General features: G+C 37.9%; 1 protein-coding gene across 1 annotated transcript in view; it reads right to left on the bottom strand.

The window, feature by feature from the left end:
• Nucleotides 1-15,362, bottom strand: part of GABRG1 (gamma-aminobutyric acid type A receptor subunit gamma1) — a 52,388-nt gene extending 37,026 nt beyond the window's left edge. Inside the window, exon 1 of the mRNA XM_059671998.1 lies at nucleotides 15,130-15,362. Coding sequence (XP_059527981.1) covers nucleotides 15,130-15,233 — 104 coding nt within the window. The 5' untranslated portion in view covers nucleotides 15,234-15,362. The remainder of the gene's footprint in view (nucleotides 1-15,129) is intronic.
• Nucleotides 15,363-21,787: the final 6,425 nt, after the last annotated feature.

Raw genomic sequence — 21,787 nt, 5'->3', positions numbered from 1 at the left:
CCTTCTTGCCAGAGGATTATACACCCCTGTCTCACTGAACTTGTGTGGCCTGTGATTTGCTTTGACTAATGAAAAATATGTGATATGTGTCACTACTGAGCAGGAGGCTTAATGTAAGTTCATGATTCACCATATAGCTCTTGTACTGCTACCAGAAGCCTAGCCATCCTGACAGAGGCTACTCTATTCCTTCACTCTGGGAGGGACGGTAACATGGACAGAGCCACAGTCAACACACAATGAACATATAGACTAAACAAGAAATAAACAATTAGTGTTGTAAGCCATGAGATTTGGGGGTAGTTTATTACTACAGTATACAATTTTTATTCCTATGTAAACTATTAGGGTGCATTTAGTTAATAGAATTTTGAAGTGCTCATTTATATTAATTGTTGTGACATATTTAACTTTAAAAAGTATATACTACTGGTACAGTAGTATGATTTCCTTTCACGTATTTGTAGTTGTTACAGTATCAACATCCTTGTATTCCAGAAAGTGCATGCTCATAGTGATTTATATTCCCCTTTTCGCAGCTAGCTCAGAGGTAATATGAAAATTGACCTCAATGATAGTACAAAGCTATCTTTCCTCATTTTTGGCAATAACAGGAAAACTTTTATTAAGGTTAACTTTTCCACATCTTCTTTCCAAACTTTTAGAATTATCTTCAATCTATTCATTAATTACGTTGAATATCATATTGGTAATATTTTGATGATTAAAGAGTACTTGTCATCATTTCTAAAATCGTTAATATAACATATCTGACATCTTAATACCTTTCACAGACTCAAAGATATTTGTAGCATTTATATGTGTTGAATGAGTGAGTGTTCAAAACATTTGGGGAAAACAATCATGATTTTAGGTAATATTCTGAGAAATTCTACACATGTTCAAGACTTCTTTAAATAATTTGAATGCACATAATCTTATTTACATTTAAGTTCTTGAATATTTTAATTTACTAATTATTTATTTTAAACTTGATGTATTGCTGTTATTACCTGCTACTGAATGCATATAATGCATCATTAAGTGCCTGCCATGTTTCAGAAACTAGGTACTAAGTTCCTTCCACACGTTATGTAATTCACTCCAGAATAATGTATTGAAGAAAATATTAGTAGTTCTATTTTACAGATGTAAATTGGGTTTATAGATTTCCAAGGACATACACCATTAAATAATATAGCCAGGATTTAAAACAATATTGATTGAGTTTGAAGACTTGTTTCTTCTTTCCTTTGAAGTTTGCACAATATAATTTCATTTTATCTTTATTATACAAATCAGGGTGGTTGGATTTGGAGTTTTCTAATTCATAATCACATGCATCAATGATGGTAAGTAATTTGAAGTACATTCGGATTGTGCATGGGTAGGATGCCTTGTCTCTGCCTTTGAGTTCCGAGAAGTTAAAATAATAATCTCAAGGAATCACACACCTTCTCTGTTGAGAAAGACTATCTAACGTGCTTACATATCCAATCCAACTCTGTAATTCACATATGGAGAAATATTATGTACTACAAATGTGGTAGGTGCTGAAACACAGAGACAACATTACATTCATGATCTAAACTAGCTTATTTTTGTAATGAAGGAAAAACTAATAAAATGATACATAATTCATGGACATGGGCAACAGTGAGGTGATTTAGGGGAAAGGGGGAATGGAGGTAGAAGAGGATATAGAGGGGATACATGGTGGTGGAAAAAAAATAAAATAAAATAAATGATACAGAAAACCATTACATATAAAGATGCTTATCACAGTATTATCTGTGGCAGGCAAATTTTAAACATTATGACTATGTTTAAGTAAATTATGATTTATTCATATGATGCAATTAATGTTATATGAAAAATAACATGTAGCACTGGACTATTCTTAAAACTGATTTATAGAATGGCTAAAGATTTAATGGAAAATAGCCTAATGAATACACTAAATAGGCTACAATCATAGAGACAGACAAAATTCATTTATTTTTGGTATATTTATAGTATACTATAATCTTTCTGTATAATTTTGAAATATAAATACACAAAAATGAGTTAATTTGACATTCATTCCTATCTTTTCCTATGCACCACCAGATAGTGCTCTGAAACACATTTCTAATCATAAAAAATAAATAATTAACTGGAGCCTCTTATAGAGAGAAGCAGAGTTCTATAACCTGCCAAGAAATCGATAGTGGCAGCTCTGAAAATTTGCAACTCTATTCTCCTGCCATGGGGACATAGCTGATTGACAGTCCCATCGTCTCCAGTCCTCTGGAGGAGCGCCGTCTTTGCACCAGACCCCTAGCAAGTCAGTCAATGAATATAAACCATTTTTCATACACAGGATAAACATTCATGGAGGTTTACCCCGGATGGCCTGGTTTACACCTGTTTTTCCAGAATACTAGCAATTATTAATAGCACCCTCCTTCACTGGCAAAGTGACCTAATTTGGATGGTAAATTATACAGTCACCCTGAGTATAGTTCATATAAAGGTGAGTGTGAATGTCCTGGTTCTGACTCCAGGGGAAGGCTCTTCCATTAGTCTGTTCAGAAAAAGCAGATGAAACTCCAAAGCCAGGCCTCCTCTGTGATCTATTGGCCATGGCAACTTAAATTGTGTTTATTCATAAACATCAGCTCCTATAAGCATAGTGGTCAAGTGACAAGTTTCAGTAAAGAACATGCCTGTCATGTTTCAGAGGAGAAGAGACCCTAATGTCAAAGCCTATGAGCACTAGTTTTTAAAGAGTAAGTGTAAGCTCTGATTTTAAGATAGAGAAGTCAAAGAAAATAAAAGTAAAATAAGAAATTTAAGAAAAAAATTGTTATTTTCTTTTCACCTTTATATTGTATTTGTTAAATTCTTTTGTATAAAAAATTCTTTGTAGGTTTTTAGTATTTTTTTATTACTTATTAAAGTTGGTAGGGAAGTAAAATATCTAAAAAAGTGATATGTAACAGACTTATCAATTTGAACTTTCAGGGTTGTAGGGAGGTAAAATCACTCGATGTGGTGATTATTTTATTAACACAAAGAAATATGGGACCCATCATTTGACACACAAAGAGAGGAATGACTTGAAATTTAGGAGGGCAAAGGGAGCCAAGACAAGAAAGTTAAGTAGCTGTTCTCTGCTATGTGTTTACAATCTGTTCAGTGCTTAGCTCTACCAGGAAGTTGATCACATTGCATCTTTTTTAAAAAATTCTTTATTGTTTAAAGAGTTACATGTCTCCCTTTTCCCCCCATTGACCTCTCCCCAGCCGTTTCCACCCCCCAGCACATGCCCTCACCCTCCTATTGTCTGTGTCCCTGGGTTATGCTTATATGCATGCATACAAGTCCTTTGGTTGCTCTTATTCCCCAGCTCCGCTGCCTTCCCTCAGGTTTGGCGGTCTGTTCAAAGCTTCTATGTCCCTGGATCTATTTTTGTTCATCAGTTTATGTTGTTCATTGTATTCCACAAATGAGTAAGATCATGTGATATCTATCTCTTTCCGACTGGCTTATTTCACTTAGCATAATGCTGTTGCAAATGGTAAGAGTTCCTTCTTTTTTTACAGCAGTGTAGTATTCCATCGTGTAGATGTACCACAGTTTTATTTTCCACGTATCTGCTGATGGGCACTTAGGCTATTTCCAAATCTTAGCTATTGTCAATTGTGCTGCTGTGGAACTCTCATTTTTAATTTCATATTGCATCTTTTTTTTAAAAAAATTTATTGATTTTAGAGAAGGAGAGAAAGATAGAAACATCAATAATGAGAGAGAATCACTGTTTGGCTGCCTTCTGTATGCCCCCTACTAAGGATCAAGCCTACAATCTAGGCATGTGCCCTAACCTGGAATCAAACTGTGCCCTCCTAGTTCATAGGTCCATGCTCAACCACTGGGCCACACCAGGTGGGCTTTTTTTAAATATTTCACATTGAATCTTAATTGACTACTTTACTTATTTGTGGCACTAATCTCCTTGAAGCCAATCAATGTCATATCATTAGTACTTAGTCTACTCCTTAACAAATAACAGGTGTTCAATAAAAAAAATACTTACTGAATAAATGAATAAATGGAAAGAATATCAAAGCTCACCTTACTGTTTGCAGGTAAAATTACAGTGAATGAAAAAAAAGCTAAAAATTATTATTATTAGCCTTAATAAGATAATTAAATTATTGTAGCTTACCTAATATAAAATTAGCTTTTAAAACACAGTAGCTTTCTGATACTATTACTAATTCATCATAAACAAAAATTGATTTCCTTCCCAATAAAAATAATTTAAAAATATATAACAGAGAAAGTTTAAGTCAATTTAAAGAAATTGAAAAGTAAATTGAAGAACATAATAACAGAAAAATAGAAAGGTAAAATAAATGTTTTTGCTATGAAAAAATATTGTTAATATATAATTCCCCAATTAGTTTATAGTTCTTTTTAGGATAGATGTTTGTATCAGCACTCATTTTTTAAAAATATATTCTATTGATTTTTTACAGAGAGGAAGGAAGAGGGACAGAGAGTTAGAAACATTGACGAGAGAGAAACATCGATCAACTGCCTCCTGCACACCCCCCACTGGGGAAGTGCCTGCAACCAAGGTACATGCCCTTGACCGGAATTGAACCTGGGACCCTTCAGTCCGTAGGCCGACGCCCTATCCACTGAGCCAAACCAGTTAGGGCTAGTTTATAAATTTAATGAAATTTTAATCAGAAACCCAGAGTTCGTATATATTAGGTTAAAATCAGTATATTTAACTAGAAGAATCAATATGAGGGGTTAGAATAAATTACTGAAAAAAAGTTTTGTTAGATGAAATCAGCCAGTGTGCGGCTCAGTGGTTGAGTGTCAACCTATGAACCAGGAGGTCACTTCCAGTCCTGGTCAGGGCACATGCCAGTGTGAGGCATGCAGGAGGCAGCTGATCAATGATTCTCTCTCATCATTGATGTGTCTATTTCTTTCTCCCTCTCGATTACTCTCTCTGAAATCAATAAAAATATATAAAAAAAGGTGCTCGGCCAGAATACACGAAAAACAAAGTTACCGTATTCCATACTATATTGTAGTCATACAGAAGGAAATTAGTGAAAACATAATCTAGTACTCAAATTCAGATCCAAGTTATTTGAAATTTACTATATGATAAAAGTGACTAGCCAGTTTGGATATGAAAAAGTAAATTATTCAATAAATTGTATTGAAATACTTATTAAGCCACTTAAAAGAATACAAATTAGAGTCCTACTTATATAAAAAATTACAGATTATATAATAAAAGTCAAAATATAGTAAATAAAGTATGAAAGTATTAAGGAAGATATTGGGGGAAAAATTGATCTTTGGGGTAAGGAGGCCTTTCTGGGTAGCATGTAACCAAAATAAAATAGAAAAAGAAAGATATAAAAATAGAAAAAATAACTTATGGATGACATGACACAATTTAGAAAAAGACTAAAGACACACAGGAAAGACTGAGACAAAGACATTTATAACATAACTGGTATACATTATTCGGGGGGGAGGGCAGAAAATTGATGAAAATATGCTAACATTTATTGTTACCTAGGGAAAATAAGTTAGTTAAAAATGTGACAAATTTTAGCCATCACATTGGCAGAACATTAAATGATCCATTACTTCAAGTACTGATGGTAATATGGATAAGTAGCAGTTTTGCAACCATTAAGAGAAAACTGAATTATTTTATGGTAAGTAATTTGGAAATATTAATGAAATATTGAAATTAAAGAGATGTACATATGTATGTATGTACAAAAATGATGTATGATCAAATAAAATAGAATCTATTATGAAATAATTTAATAAGTTATGATTCTTCTATAATATAGAATACAACATTGTCATTGAAATGTAGGTACAACTGATTTCTAGATTAGTATACTAATCAAGAAAGCTATCTCTAATATTAAATATGTGCCAAAAACAAGTGTTTGATTTCATTTACATAAAAATTTAAATATACAAATGGGCATACACATGCAGGTTGGTGATAGATCTTAAGTATCACAGTAAATACTACTAATAAAACAATATATTTTGCCAATTTTAGGAGTATTGTTTTTGTTTTCTTTATTTACATTGTTAGACAGGCCTACTCTGTTCTTTAAAAATGTTTAGAGCCCTGGCTCAGTGGGTTGAGCGTCAGCCCTTACACCAAGGGGTTACAGGTTTGGTTCCTGGTCAGGGCACATACTAGTACCTGGGTTGCAGGCCATCCCTGTTGGGGGGCATGCAAAGGCAGCCAATAGATGTTTATTTCTCTCTCCCTCTTTCTTCCTCTCTCTCTAAATATAAATAAAAATATTTTGAAAAATGTTTAGGAATTGGAAACCATGAGTCCAATGAATAATCTTTAGGTAGTTGGTGAATAGCCAAATATTATAAATGTTCTTTTGGAACTATTTTTGTGGGGTTTTTGTTTGTTTGTTTTTATTTGTTTGTTTTGAGGATGGTAAAGAAACCTTAATTTTCATTATGGTCTTTAAAGAAATGACAACTGGATTAAAGGACTTGTATGCATGCATATTAGCATAACCACTGGACACAGACACTGGGACAGTGGGGGATTGCCCGGGGTGGGAATGGCTGGGCAGGGTGTCGGGGGGTCAATTGGGGAAAAAGGAGACATATGTAAAACTTTAGAGAATAAAAAAAAGGAACATCAAATTCCTCACTGTTCCAATTTATATCCATAGAAATTGACAACATAAATTGGACTTAGAAACAATACAACTCTTTATGACATTCACATTCTCTGTTTTATATGCTCTTCCACATCAGATAAATTCTACAAGGCTGCTAAAAATTCCATAAAGTGGAGGCACAATATTGAGATTTGTTACATTTTAAAATTTATTAAAAGATTGAAATTAAATGATAGAAAGTAATGGGAATTAGATCCTCTACATGTGGAAATATATACTTTCTCCCCTAAATCTTGGGGTCATAAAATTAGAGATAAAATATTTTCATTGACATAAGGATCCTTTCAGATTATTCACTTCAAAATGGAGAGGATACAAATGAGTAGAACAAAACCAGCAAAAACACTCTAGTTAATTCTAGTTATGACAGTTTTAAGGTTTTTAAAACAAATTCTAACTAAGGAAATGGCAGAAACAAATGCACATTCATAAGCCACCTGCACAGACCAACAAATTGGTTGAAAGAACACATGTCTGAATAACACAAATATAATCCAGAAAAAAAGCTTTGTGCGAGTCAATATGGCTATTTTGTGGAATAGGTAATCCTTATTCAAGATACTCCACTGCATGTGTTGAAATTTTCTTCTAATAATTATATACATCTGGAAGGACTGAGAGGTGAATGATGTCCTTGTATCTAAGCAATTCACAAATTGTACAACCGTAAGTGATAGTTTTAAAAATGTGCCCAAAGATTTAACTCTTTGGCCAGAGCCCCTGATTCTAGCAGACTTGCAGAACCAAATCACACCCTGGTCACACCAATATTACAATGCGTATAGCCTTTAATAAGATGTTACCATTTTATCGTCATATGTTAAATGACAAGAATAAAGGCTCTCCTAGAAGGTATAAGTATATTGTTTTCAAAAGAAACTACCAAATTTTGAGACCATACCTAGGCCACATAATAGCAATGCTATCTTTCTATCTCTCTACTCTTCAGTAACATTGGCCCAAACTTATCCCACTGAAAGCTCAGAGTATTCAAACTTTTCCCAGAGTTGTAATTCCCAGCCTCTTTGGTGTCCCCACTACAGCTCATCTAGAATTCTGAGTAGAATTTATAGCATTTTCTGTCTTTGCTTGTTTATATTAATAAACAAGTCTCAACATAAACTTCTAGAGTTTATGTCCACTGGGAGCAGAGACCCCGCCCTCCTTGTCCCATGTATCTAGCATATATACAGTCACATATATGTCCTATATACATTGCACAAACACTACAAAGGCAGGGATTGTGTTTTTCTTACCACTGTTTCTCAGGTCTCAGAACTCAGCACATAGTTATTGCTAAATGAATGCTAAGGTGCAGTAAGGGAAGAGGGGAAATTGGGGGACATCTGCAATGCTGTCAACAATAAAAAAATACAATTTTTTTTTTAATTTTACTGAGTGAATTAATAGCTAAGAGTACTTCCTGAAACACAGGGCTTCAGTTGGTAAAACTATTTGTGTACTGACAGAATTAGGTTCTGAGATATTTACAAGTAGAAAAAGCCCTAACTGGTTTAGCTCAATGGATAGAGCGCCAGCCTGTGGACTGAAAGGTCCCAGGTTCGATTCCGGTCAAGAGCATGTACCTTGGTTGTGGGCACATCCCCAGTAGGAGGTGTGCAGGAGGCAGCTGATTGATGTTTCTCTCTCATCGATGTTTCTAACTCTCTATCCCTCTCCCTTCCTCTCTGGAAAAAAATCAACAAAATATATTTAAAAAAATAAAAGTAGAAAAATACCATATATTGTCATTTGCCTTCCACAGAGTACAAGAATTCTAATAAGCTTTTGCTTGAATGAGCTTAGTGATAAGGCATCCTTGATTTTGTTACAGAGCATTTGATTTAAAAGAAAAACCCCTGCACACAGTTTTCACTACTTGGTTATGGTGTGTCTATTTCACATAGACATAAGAAATTTAACTCTGATTTTATATAGCATCTTTAAAAATAAGTAGCCATCAGACTCCTCAACAAAACTTAGCTAAATTCCAAATTTCTTGCTTTTGACTCTTTATCTTATGATTTTTTTTTTTTATAGATCAAGTACTCCAGTTTGTTAGTTTTACCCAAATAAATAATCTAGTACTATCCTATCTAATAAAAAAGAAACATGGTAATTAGCCATACCTCTGCTACCCTTCGCATTAGCTAATCAGGGTGATATGCAAATTAAGTGCCAGCCAAGATGGCGGCTGGCAGCCAGGCAGCTTGAAGCGAACATTAGGCTTGCTTGCTTCAGTGATGGAGGAAACCAACGTTCCCTGCCTGCCTTGCAGGCCTCTGAGCTTGCAGTTTGAAACATTGTTACAAATATAGAAGCTAAACAAAACCCCAGAAACCTGCTTTCAGCCAGCCAGGATCTCAGAGCTGAAGTTGAAACAGTGTTTCGATTATAGAACCCAAACAAACCAGATACCTGCTTTTAGCAACGGAGGCCTAAGAGCTGGAGTCAAGCCTCAGACCTAAAGCTGGCCCAGAATAAAAAAAAAGAAAAAAGAAAAAAAGGAGCGGTTGGGAACTTCAGTCACCCGCCAGCCTGAAAACAGCCCTCAGCCCCTCACCCAGACTGGCCAGGCACCCCAGTGGGGACCCCACCCTGAAGGGGGTGTGACCAGCTGCAAACAGCCATCAGCCCCTCATCCAGACTGGCCAGGCACCCAAGCGGGACCCCCACTCTGACCCAGGACACCCTTCAGGGCAAACCAGCCGGCCCCCAACTGTGCACCAGGCCTCTATCCTATATAGTAAAAGGGTAATATGCCTCCCAGCACTGGGATCAGTGGAGCCGCGAGGCCTCCCGGCACCGGGATCAGCGTGACAGGGGGCAGCGCCCAAACCCCCTGATCACTCTGCAGCTCTGTGTGTGACCGGGGGTGGGGCCACAACCTCCCTATCCACCCTGCTCTGTTCGTGAGGGGAAGGCACCCCAACCCCCTGATCAGCCCTGCTCTGTGCCTGATAGGGGGGAGCTCCCCAAGCCCCTGATTGCCCTGCGGCTCTGTGTGTGACAGGGTGCGGCGCCCCAACCGCCCCCCCCCCCCCCCCCCGCATGGGCCCTGCTCTGTGTGTGACAGGGTGCAACGCCCCAACCCCCCCCCACCCCCCACGGGCCCTGCTCTGTGCGTGACAGGGGGAAGCTCCCCAACCCCCTGATCAACCCTGCTCTGTGCGTGATAGGGTACGGAGCCCCAACCCCCTGATGGGCCCTGCTCTGTGAGTGACAGGGGGTGGCGCCGCAACCTGCCCATCGACCCTGCCTTGAGTGCGACAGGGGGCGGTGTCGAACCCCCCAATTAGCCCTACCCTGAGCGTGACTGAGGGTGGCATCGCAACCTCCTGATCCACCCTGCTCTGTGTATGACAGGGGGCAGCACCCCAACTCCCCAATCAGCCCTGCTCTGAGCCCGACTAGGGGCTGCACCTAGGGATTGGGCCTGTCCTCTGCCACCCAGGAGCAGGCCTAAGCCAGCAGGTCGTTATCTCCTGAGGGGTCCCAGACTGCGAAAGGGCACAGGCCTGCCTGAGGGACCCCCCTCCCCCTCCCCCCGAGAGCACAAATTTTTGTGCACCGGGCCTCTAGTACATAATATTCCAGATCATGTGATTTGTACACAGTAGACTTTTATACTTACTGCACTTCTACCGATTGCACTAGCCTCCCTCTCCTTTCTTTTCCTCCTTCTCTCCCTTATTTTATTTCCTTCATCCAGAGTCATGTGCTTTTTTGCTGTTGTTTGACTTACATAGCATATGTAACCTGAGAGTTGTGCTGGTTTCGACTGAATACTCTGGGCATAGAATACGTGGATTTGAGTCTTGGATTCAGAACTTATTAGCAAGATGATCTTTAGTGAATTTCTAGAAAACGCTGTGCCCCTGTGTTTCCATCTGTAAAATGGGGAGAATGACAGTATCTAGGCTTTTTTCTTCCTTCATATCTGATTGGTAACTCTGCTAAGTATAACCTTCTAGGCTGGACATTTGTCTTTAGCTTTTGAGACATCTCCCCCCTAGTCTTCTGGTATTGCTGAGAGACATCCATGGCTCTCTAATTCCTTTTCCTTGATTGTGATCTACTCCATCAGCATCCTCTATCCTTAAACACTCAGAATTTTCTGTTTATCTTTGAAGTTCAAAAGGCATATTTCTTATTTTGACTACAAGCTGTTTTCTTTTGATACCATAAGTCAAGGTTTTTGCAGTGAGTATAAGCGCTCTCTCTCTCTCTCTCTCCCTCTCTCTCTCCCTCTTTCTCTCTCTCAGACATGAACTAAACTCACGTCTACTTCATTCACCAAGGTAAACCTAGCATGTTGCGAGTTTTCAATCAATATTTGTTGTAAAAGAATGATCTATTTCAAATCCAAAAGATATTAACGCACAAGAATCCAAGGACTTCAATTTATTGCCTTTACACCACTGTAACTAGGATAAATAATACTAGGATCAATGGATTCCACAGAGTATCTGCTATTATGCTTTTTCAGTTAACATTTTAAGTGTTATGTTCTTTCCACACATGTTTTATCTTGATCTTGAAACAATCTGGGAAGGTAGATGTCATTTTTATTTTTCACAAATGAGGACTCTCTGCCTCAAAGATCTGCCTGAAATCACCCTGGTGGGAAATGGTAGAGCCAAAACCAGAATCTGGTCGGAAAGTTTCGGGTTCTTTACTGGTACCATGCAGATATTGAGTTACTCTCCTGAAGCCAGTACGTTCAATTTATGTCCACTTCTTCTTTTTTTCCCCACGGTAGTGATTTGTCATATTTTGATAATATCTTGAGTCCGTTTTTCAGTTTTCCACCCTGCTATTTTTTCTCCCTTTTTTGGGATTCCACCTTCACATATTATTTTCTTAGACAAGTTTCAACCATCTTTATATAAGTATACAATATTAAATTAGTCTTCTCAATGTTTGAATGAAAGGTCAAACAGTTTCTTTCATTAGTTAGTCAAGTGTGTCTCATAGTATAAAATAAAACAAAATAATGGCATACCCAAAAGACTCTATACACAGGTGATTTATCAATTGTAGCATTTGAATTTTAGCTTCAAAAATCTTTTTCTCAGACTTTTGAAAAGTTAATTATCATGAAACATCATACTTAGTGTTTTTACCCTCACGTTTGAATGGTTATCATAAGTGTCAGAAATTAAGCAAATAATCTAGATGACTAAGAAAAAATTCGTTGACAACTACCTCCATATATTTAGTCAATATATATGACTAAAATTACTTTGAAATTATATATGTTATAAGGCGAGTGTATTTGAATATTTTTATTTGGGCAACTGAATACTAAACTGTATATAACCCTATATAATAAAAGGGTAATATGCAAATAGACCAAATGGCAGAACGATTGGTCACTATGACATGCACTGACCACCAGGGGGCAGAGGCTCAATGCAGGAGCTGCCACCTGGTGGTCAGTGCACTCCTCCACGGCAACGCTAAGGACGTCCGACTGCCAGCTTAGACATCCCCCAGCAGTCAGACATCCCGTGAGAGCTCCCAGACTGCAAAAGGCATAGATCAGACTGACCCTCCCCCGACCCACCCGCTCCCAAGTGCACAAATTTTGTGCACCGGGCCTCTAGTTGATTCATAAAATTGTTTTAAAAAATGAAAACCTGTTATTTTTCTTGTGCTCTCTCAAATATAGGTTCTTGGTCAAAGCTTACAATAAATTACTTTTTAAAACAGTTGATATAGCAAACACTTTGCAACTCTTTTAGAAATCTGATTATAAATAGATTTTTCCCAACATTAAAAAAAAGTTAAATCAAGCTTGAGATTTTAAGCAACTTGTCAAGATGCCATATAGCCTTGCAGAGAATGAAGCGCAGGAACCATAACTATAGCTTCAGTTACTGCAATGAGACAGGTATTCATAGTTCAGGAATATAAAAATCAATATACTGTCCCTCCTTTGTGCTCTTAACAGAAACTAACAAGGAAATAAGCTCTTGTCTCTGCTGAGATAAGAAATAATAGGTCCTAATTTGGTAAGTCTCAAAATAGATGACTTTGATAATTTATTTTAGAAACCAGCGTAAGACACCAAAATTCTTACACACAGAACCATATATGATTAGTTTTAAAAAGGCTCCTCAAAAAACAAAGAAAGGGAGAAAATCCATAAGTGTAAATGGTTTATATATGTTGACATCAATTATCTTGAACTTAATATTAAGAAGATGAAAAGTTCACCACACTGTAACTACTTTGAAAAATGAAGACATGAACTCTCATAATTGAGGCCCTATGAGTTCATTATAACAACAAAATATAGTTTTTAGAATATTTGTCCACTGGCTAGAATAATCCAGATTATCTACTGAACTAGGATGAAATGAATCATTTATATATTTGAACACATAACACCTCTTTCTGACTCAATAATACATATGGTATGAACAGTATAGGGACTTTCCTATTAGAACTTCCTCCTTTAAAAGTCCTACGAAAAAGCCAGTGAAACAACTATTGAGTTATTTCTATGTTTCAGTTCAAATCTTGGACATATTGCATGTGAAAAGTTAAGCAATCATAAACGATCTACTACTGCCCTATATTTCCTAGATGAAGGAACTCTCCAGGGGTTAAGGACTCTTGACACATAAAATCATGTCTCCAGACTGCCAGAACCCATCTCTGTCCACTGCAGCACACAGCTTTTTAACAACTTCCAACTTTTTAAATTATGAGCAGCTAGAAGAGAATTCTGGGGCCAATTATAATGATCATCACGTAAGTATTATCAAACACCAAATTGCTGTTTAAAACAACACAACTTTTTATGCCCTTAAGTAAGCAGTTGCCTGTTAGGTTGCAAGGAAAACTTGCACTTCTAATGATAAAGGAGCACACAGGTTGTTATTTCAAAAAACCACTGGCTAAATCTGCTTTTATTTATGAGAACACAGATTCGTTTGTAATATTGTGAAGATGCATGAGAGCCCTGATATTTATTTTATAAAAGTCTTTTCTATAATTTTCCCATTATATATATATATATATATATATATATATATATATATATTCAAAGAAATAAGCCCTTATGACAAAACTTACATATAAGGAATAGTTAATCAACCAGCATATTTGTGTCCATGCAACATATTTAAGTTTCTAAAGAAAAAGTATTAAAAAACTTTAAAAAAAAGAAGCACTGAGTGTCAAACATTTTCTGGCATGTCTAGTATTACTTAGCATAATTCAACCCATTCTCTATTTTCAGAGAGAAAATATAGTTGTTCTATCTGCTGGTATTGACACAACTATTCACTGTTGGTATATACAAAAGTTAGTCATAATAATAATTCATTTTAGCAATGATGCAAGTAGTTATAAAGGCATGTTTTCATCTGCATAGCAATTGTGTTTTACTTTTGAGGATCACATCATACAATAATATAATTTTAAATGTAGATTTATATAAAACAAAGTCACACAATATACTCATACTTGGACTACTCAGTATGTCTAAGATCTTTATAGCATCTGTGCCCTAATCTATATATTTTAACTTGGTTCATCAACTACTCCTATAGCTAGATACAATACCTGAGCAGTTTGATATTTTTTTGGAATGATTTAAAAGTTTTATTGAAAGGTATCACAACCCAAGCAGACCTGTTAAACTGGAGGCTTGGGGTTGATATTCTCAGTCGCTCTCTGTCTTTCTCACAACACACACACACACACACACACCCAGAACATCATTTCTATCACCATACAATTTTTATTCTCATGTAGACAGCCAATTAAAATAAAAATCTTTGAAATCTGACTTAATAAAACATATTTATTTCTAAGATAAATATAACACAAGAACCTTGTAGATTTTAGCCATATTTATAATTTACTTTGATGTAAAACCCTCCCACCCGCCAGCATAGCAAAAAAGGGGGAGGGGTAAGGAAAACCAAAACATTTGTATGTAGAAAAGCATCATACATACCAGGCTATGAAACTTGTTAGTTTCTAAAGTAACCATTCCTATAAAATGCGGAATCATTAGAAAGTTCATCAGTGTCATTTATTCACTAAATTTAGTAGGAAACCCATTTCTACCCACGCCCCCACTCCCCCTTCCCACTCCCAGTAACTGAGTCTTGACTAGTTTTGACCACGTTTCCAAACGAAAACAGCTGGAGTAACCTCCATGGTCCACACAGAGGTTCATTTCCTTCTGTCTGAAAATGGGGAGACCTCCTCAGAAAAGAAAAGGATGGGGAAATATTGCACAGGTACCTGAGGAAATGCAAATGACTTAGAATGGTTGGGGGGAAGAAAAGAAAAAGCCAGCGGGAAGGGGGTAGGCACGGAAGAATAGTTCTCAGTCCTTGCATTTACTCACCAGCTTCCCAAATGCAGGGTCAGCAACAAGAACATCAGCCTCACGCCTCTACTTTGACTCCACAGCAGAAGAGGGGAGGAGAGAAAAGCTTTCCAAGAACCCATCAGAATCGCTTTTTCTTTTCCGCTGAATTCTTCACGCCAGGACTTTTCCTCCCACCTAAGCTGCCGCCCGGGGAAGGAGCACCAGAAGGGAAAGTGTGGGAAGGCGATACACCTCCCGACCAGGTAGGATGCGACTCCCAGCGGAATGGAGCCGGGAGCCAATCGGACCGAGAGGATGCTGGCATAAATTATCTGCAAACCGTTTGGGCCAATCAACGACCCCGAGAGGCGGGCCTCTCCCTACTAGAAATCGAGCCCAGTGGGGAAAAGGGCTCCGTCTTTCTCAAAGAAAAACAAACCTCTTCTCTCCCTCGCAGCCCCAGGGAGCGTCGGAGTGGCCAGGACAGCTTTCCTCCCGAGGAAAGGAGGCGCCCTGCTCGCTCCGGGCCTGACTCTTCGGGCGCCGCCGCCTCCTTCCGCTCCCGCGTCTGGATTCGGAATCTGCCTTCCGAGACCCGTGGGAAGATTGCAGCCCCCTAATTGGTTTTCCCCGGGCTCGCGCAGGTTCTGCTAATTTTTGTTAATTATCCTTCATTTGGAGTGTAGGAGGGCGTCTCATTTCTCGAAGCAGCCCCAGCACCTGGCACAATGCCCGGCACCAAGGAGTCCCTAAAATCCCGAATGAATGAATGAATGGGCGTGCTCCGTGCATTCCTGGCTACCGCGTTTCCTAACTCCTTTCTCTCCTCTTTACGAGTGAGATGATTTGCATTCTCCTCTCCTCGGGCACCAGGAGATGGTACTAATGAATAATGCCAGGCACGAACTATCTCATTTTATTAAAAAAACGTAAACAAAAATCCGGTTTGGAAAAGGTCCTCTGAGCCCTAGGAGTTACAGACCTGGTACACGGGTAATGTTGTTCTCCTCGCCCTCCCCAGTTGCCTTTGCATTTGTTGAGCTCCAGTGTTTGGTACCCAACTTCAGAGGCTCTGCTTTGAGTTTGCAGCAGAGCTCAACAGTTGCCAGGGCAACCAGAAAGCCTCTGGCAGCTTGAACAACTGTACAGGCGAAGACAGTGATGGTGGTGGAAGCAGGCTCGCTGCCCAGCCGTTTCTGCTTTTATGCCTTCCTAAATCCCTGCTTCCCACCCAGGACGCTCGGAGCTGCGTCTTTGATGGTCTCGTTAATCACCACGTGGAACTGGCCAGATTCAGGGGTGAACTACAATTTACCACATAGTTACCCACGAGCATTTGTCTCCCCGCAAACAGTTCAAGGCAGAAGTAACAGCGTCTACCCAACCTTCTGAAATCACTTCCCTGGGTTTGGCGGTAGCAACGTTACAGATTATTTTCTTGCCCAGGATAACAGATGGTGCAATGCTGGGCTTTTCCTCCCTCTCTGTGATTGATTCTCCATCTTTTCATTCTCCTCTGAAAATAGGTATTGACCCCCCTTGTGATTCTTCTAAACGTTAATTAGGCAGCATTCTTCTCTTCCACAAAGCACGTTAGTCAAGGCAGCTAATACTAAATAATCTATATAACAATAAAGTTCCTTTATTGATTTTGAGGTGAATGAATTAGTTAAAGGCGGTGCCAATATAAATTTGTATTGTCTTTCTATTTTTCCAGCTTCCATTAAGAATGTGCTTTGGATAGCTAGTGCAACTGTTGTATTGGATGCACACACTAATTCATTGATCTGATTAGCCTAGTGAACTAGGAATTAATTCACTAGAAGTATGTAGTGAATAACAAATACTTATTTCGTTATTTTTTGTGTTTTGATAAGATTTTTGCATATATTAATGGGAATATGATATTGCATAGTGTTATACAATAGTAATAATGGTTCCTCCATCAAAAATATGTACTAAGATTTTACCCTGATTGTTTTTATATGTAACTGAAAGATACTGAGAACAGTTAAGAGACGTCAATGGAGAGGAAAAGTGAAGGCTATACCCCCTTGGGTAGGTACATGTTGCCTGCTTATTCTTATAAATGATAAAGAACTAGAGTAATTTTCAAGGTGGGAAATTTCCAGTATTTTTCAAAATCTAGTTTTTGGCCAATTTTGTGCTGAACTTTTTAAGGTTTATTTCATCCCTTTCTTTCAAGCACTTTTCCCTGACTCTTTATTTCTATGTCTCATCTTTGATTTTTCTTTTCTTTTTTACAATATATGTCTCCTGGGAAGCTGATCTCATTCCGCTGTCACAGTTAGTTACAGTTCCCTGTAAACGGTGTGAAAGGAACCTGAGCCCTCAAGAACCTGAAGAAGGAATGATGATTTGGGGTCTTAGTCAGGCGTCTTGACCCTGACAGTCTGTCTCATTCAATGTAATAAGCCAGCTGTGTGGGGGTGGAGGGAGAAGGGTGACATATATTATGAGTCCTGAAGAAAGCTAAGAAGGTACATTTACTCAACAAACAAACCATAGCCTCCCATAGAGGGAACAGTCACCGGGAAACATCAGGTGTCTTACACGATTCTAGATTAGAAGCCAATGGTTGCTTATAAATACGGAACTGGAGAAAATTCTCTCTTCCATTGTGGTAGTGGATTCCAAAGACAGGTAATTTGACAACATTTCCCGTTGTCAAAGATATGTTCAGTTGTCACAGCTTGGGAGGTGGGCTAATCTACTGGCACCTAGAGGGTAGAGTCCAGAGTTGCTGCTGCACAATCACAAATTCAAAAGCAAGCGGTCACACAGCAAAGTATTATAAGGTTCAAACTTTCAACAGTACCAAGGTTGAGAAGCCTTGCAATACGGATGGGTGGCTAGATTTCATTGCAGCTGAAGATTTCCTTACATTGTCACTGAAGTCACCATTGCCCTTCTCCTTCCTTTGAAAGACTGAGCCATAACCATTACCCAGTAGTTTTATATCTAGCTGTAATTATTATCAAATCATAGTGAGCAGTAATATTCATTTTTGTAAAATTTGTACAGGTATCACCTTAAAATGAAATGCTTGGGGTACCTATTACAAATGCAAAGTAATGAAATTATCTCCAGATCTAGACAATTATAATTCTTAGTAATTATAATTTTGGGGATTATCATGCCTCAGGAAGTTTAAGAAATATTGTCCTATAAATGTCTTACAAAGTGATGAGTGAGACAGTGACCTGATTCTGAATGTGCTATCCTGGCCCTAGCAAAGTTGGATTTTAGCATGATTCATCAGGCCATTGTTAATTTATTCATTCAAAATATTAATTAAAAAACTCTGTGCCTAATATTAGAAATACAATGGTGAACAATATTTACCTCATTGTGCCCCAGTTTCCTCATGTGTAAGAGGGAGATGAAAATTCTACTTAGGTTCTAGAGTTGTTTTGAGGATTAACTGGATTAATTCAAGGGGATCACTTAAAACAGTACATGTATAAAAGAAATTACTCAAAAAAGGTTCGTTGCCATTGTTATTAACTCATTGAGAGTAGGTTTAAAATCTAATTTCTTCACTCTAATCTTTAGCACAATGTCTGGAACCCAATATTAACTTCTAGAACGCACAGTCTAATAGGGAAGATGGGGGGTTCAGGAGACACTGTGTTCTCACCCACCTCGACATTATCCTGATAACGCTGACCTGAACAAGAAGATATTTTGAGTCGTGTTCCAGTTCTCCCAGTACACTTCTCTTCTTTGTTAAAATATGTTTTTTTATCAATTTTTAGAGAGAGAGAAGAAGGGAGAGTGATAGAGATAGAAACATCAATGAGAGAAAAACATATTCGATTATCTGCCTCCTGCACACACACTACTGGGGATTGAGCCTGCAACCAGGGCATGTGCCCCCATAGGGAATTTAACCAGTGACCTCTTGGTTCATGGGTCGATGTTCAGACACTGAGCAACAGTGGCTGAACAGCACTGTTTTTCTTATGGCCACAAGCTATATACTTCAGTCAAAACAATAACTGCAGGTTTCCAAACCAATCACCCACTGCCATATTTTATTGTCTTGTCATGCTTCTGCCTCAGCATAGGAGGCCCCTACCTCTTCTTCATCTGTTTAGAGTCTCTTCATTCTTCATTCTTCCTGATTAAGTTTAAGGGTCACTTTATTTTTTTCCTCTATTGATTGTTCACTGCAGGCTAGCCTGTGGTATAGGTCTGTCTATTAATAATAAGTGATATTTATTGTGTTCACTATGTGTCACCAGGCATTATTCTTAATGGTTTCAAATTATAGGTACATATAGTTCTCTTTTTACTTAAAACTACCACTTCATATTTATATCATAGAACATATTTTTTGAAACTATCTGTATTTCTTCTCAAACTGTTATGTGCTTTTAAATTTTATACCTTTAAGATTTATAGTGCTTATTAGACTTGGTATTATATTATGTATATGTTCAATGTTATTGTAGTATATTTATGTTGAATATTATGTGTATATTTGATCAATGCCTTGCTCTCTCTCTAGAACATACCACCATGAAGGCAGGGATTTTATTTATGTTCATCACCACTTCTGTTCAAAGCAGAGGCTAGCAGGTAATAATCCCTTCATTAATATCTGTAGAGTGAATAAGTATTCAATGTATAATTGAATATATAACACATGGATGTATTTCTGTATATATTTCTGTAGCCATTAAGGGATTCTTTTACTAGCGTTGGTCTCAAGGACTCATATCTAAATAGACAAAAGTCAAATCTTGTTGCTTGATTTATTCCTTCCCAACAGAACATAGGAATCAATTATTTTTCCAATTTACAGGTTGCCATGATCAAAACTTTAAAAACCCAGGCATCTTAGTTTATGCAATCAAATTATTATTTAATGTAAACAGAAGAAAGGGCCAGCACAGAGAGATTTCAAGACTGAGAGCACACCCCTTTCTTTGTTCATCTGTTCAGGCTCAGTCTTGTACTTGGCCCCTAGAGTGCAGCCAAGAAAGGGAGTCCGGAAGCTGGTCCTTGGTGGCAGGTGGCAATGGATCTATCTATCGCTTCTAAGCCTAAGTCTATCCCTTTTGTTGTTGTTTGTTTCTGTGTTATACTTTCTGAATCTGAATGTTTGCCACTTGTTCTCTCCACTCTTTCTTCTATCTTCCATATTTTCCTTTTTACACCAGCATGTAAGTGTGCTCATGCATAATATTAAAATATACATAGATATTGTATTAACCTTCTTTCTTTCATGCCTATCACTTTCTCTCATTAATAGTCGTCTTTCTCTACTTGTTCACCACCCAAACTCTCATCAGTCTTTGTGGTCTGACTTGTGTCCCCATGACACCAATGCCTCCACGTTGCTAAATCCAGTAGAAGTTTCTCATACTCACCTGTATGGTCTCTCCACTGCATTCAATCCAGTTGACCATCCCCTCTTTCTCAAAACACTCCCGGAGGTTATGATGCAATGCTTTCCTGGCTTTTCTGCTAAGTCTTTAGCAAACACTTTTTAGGCTTGCTTTTACGCTGGTCCTACCCAATTTAAATATTTGAGGATCCCTCAAAGATCAGTTCTTTCCTTTTCCATCACACTCTCACATTGTGCAGACTCACCTATATCTCAAGTTACATATATTGTTTTAAAACTGAAATATAGTCCCTCAAATAATAATGCAAGTCCAGGAATTTCTCTTGGGTTTCAGACACATATATCCAACTAATATCAGCCAGCTAGTCAAACCAAAGACCTCAGTTTTGCTTAATATCTGTGTTATCTAATTTATCACGAACTCTTTCGATATTTCCAAATATTATTTCTAATGTATCCAGGGTAAATAGATTGCAGTGATCATGGATCATAAATAAGATAGCCTGGGTTCCAAATCAAGATTCTCTACTAATAAGAGTAAAAAGCTTATTTTGCAATGCCTTAATTCCCATATGATTGCTGTGAGTTAAATTAGTCAATTTATATAAAGCTCTTAAAACAGTGCCTCACACATAGTAAGTACTCAGATAACTTTAATTAATACAATTAAACAATGCTATTGTTAGAATCATTATCCAACTTTCTATCTCTACTGGCACATAATCCAAACAGCCATCATCTCTTACTTGGATTACTATAACACCTTCCATTTCCAATGTTGCCTACCTCTAATTATTCTTTATATAAATATCACAATGGTCTTTGTAAAGGTGTAACCTGATGATGTTCTGCTTAAACCATGCAATGATTTCCTGTTGTATATAGGACAAAAATTGAGTATTATTATCATGGCCTTTGAGACACTCCAGCTTCTGACCCCTATCCCTTCCTCCCTGCTCCACCTTGGCAGCTCTCTCCTTCCCTCAATATGTTTCATCCAGGATGACCTGCCTTCAGTATTGTCATTGCCATGACTTGTTGATAGGGGCTTGGGAGATGATTTCTCTCTAGCTCAGTGGTTCTCAATCTTCCTAATGCCGCGACCCTTTAACACAGTTCCTCATGTTGTAATGACCCCCAATTTCATTGTTACAAATTGAACATAATTAAAGCGTGGTGATTAATCACAAAAACAATAGGTAATTATATATGTGTTTTCCGATGGTCTTAGGCGACTCCTGTGAAAGGCTCGTTCGACCCCTAAAGGGGTCGCGACCCACAGGTTGAGAACCGCTGCTAGCTGGATGACTCTCTCTC

The sequence above is a fragment of the Myotis daubentonii genome, chromosome 1 (genome assembly GCF_963259705.1).
Source record: "Myotis daubentonii chromosome 1, mMyoDau2.1, whole genome shotgun sequence".
Classification (NCBI taxonomy): Eukaryota; Metazoa; Chordata; class Mammalia; order Chiroptera; family Vespertilionidae; genus Myotis; species Myotis daubentonii.
The sequence above is the reverse complement of the archived record's forward strand: the minus strand, read 5'-3'. Positions and strand labels throughout refer to the sequence as shown.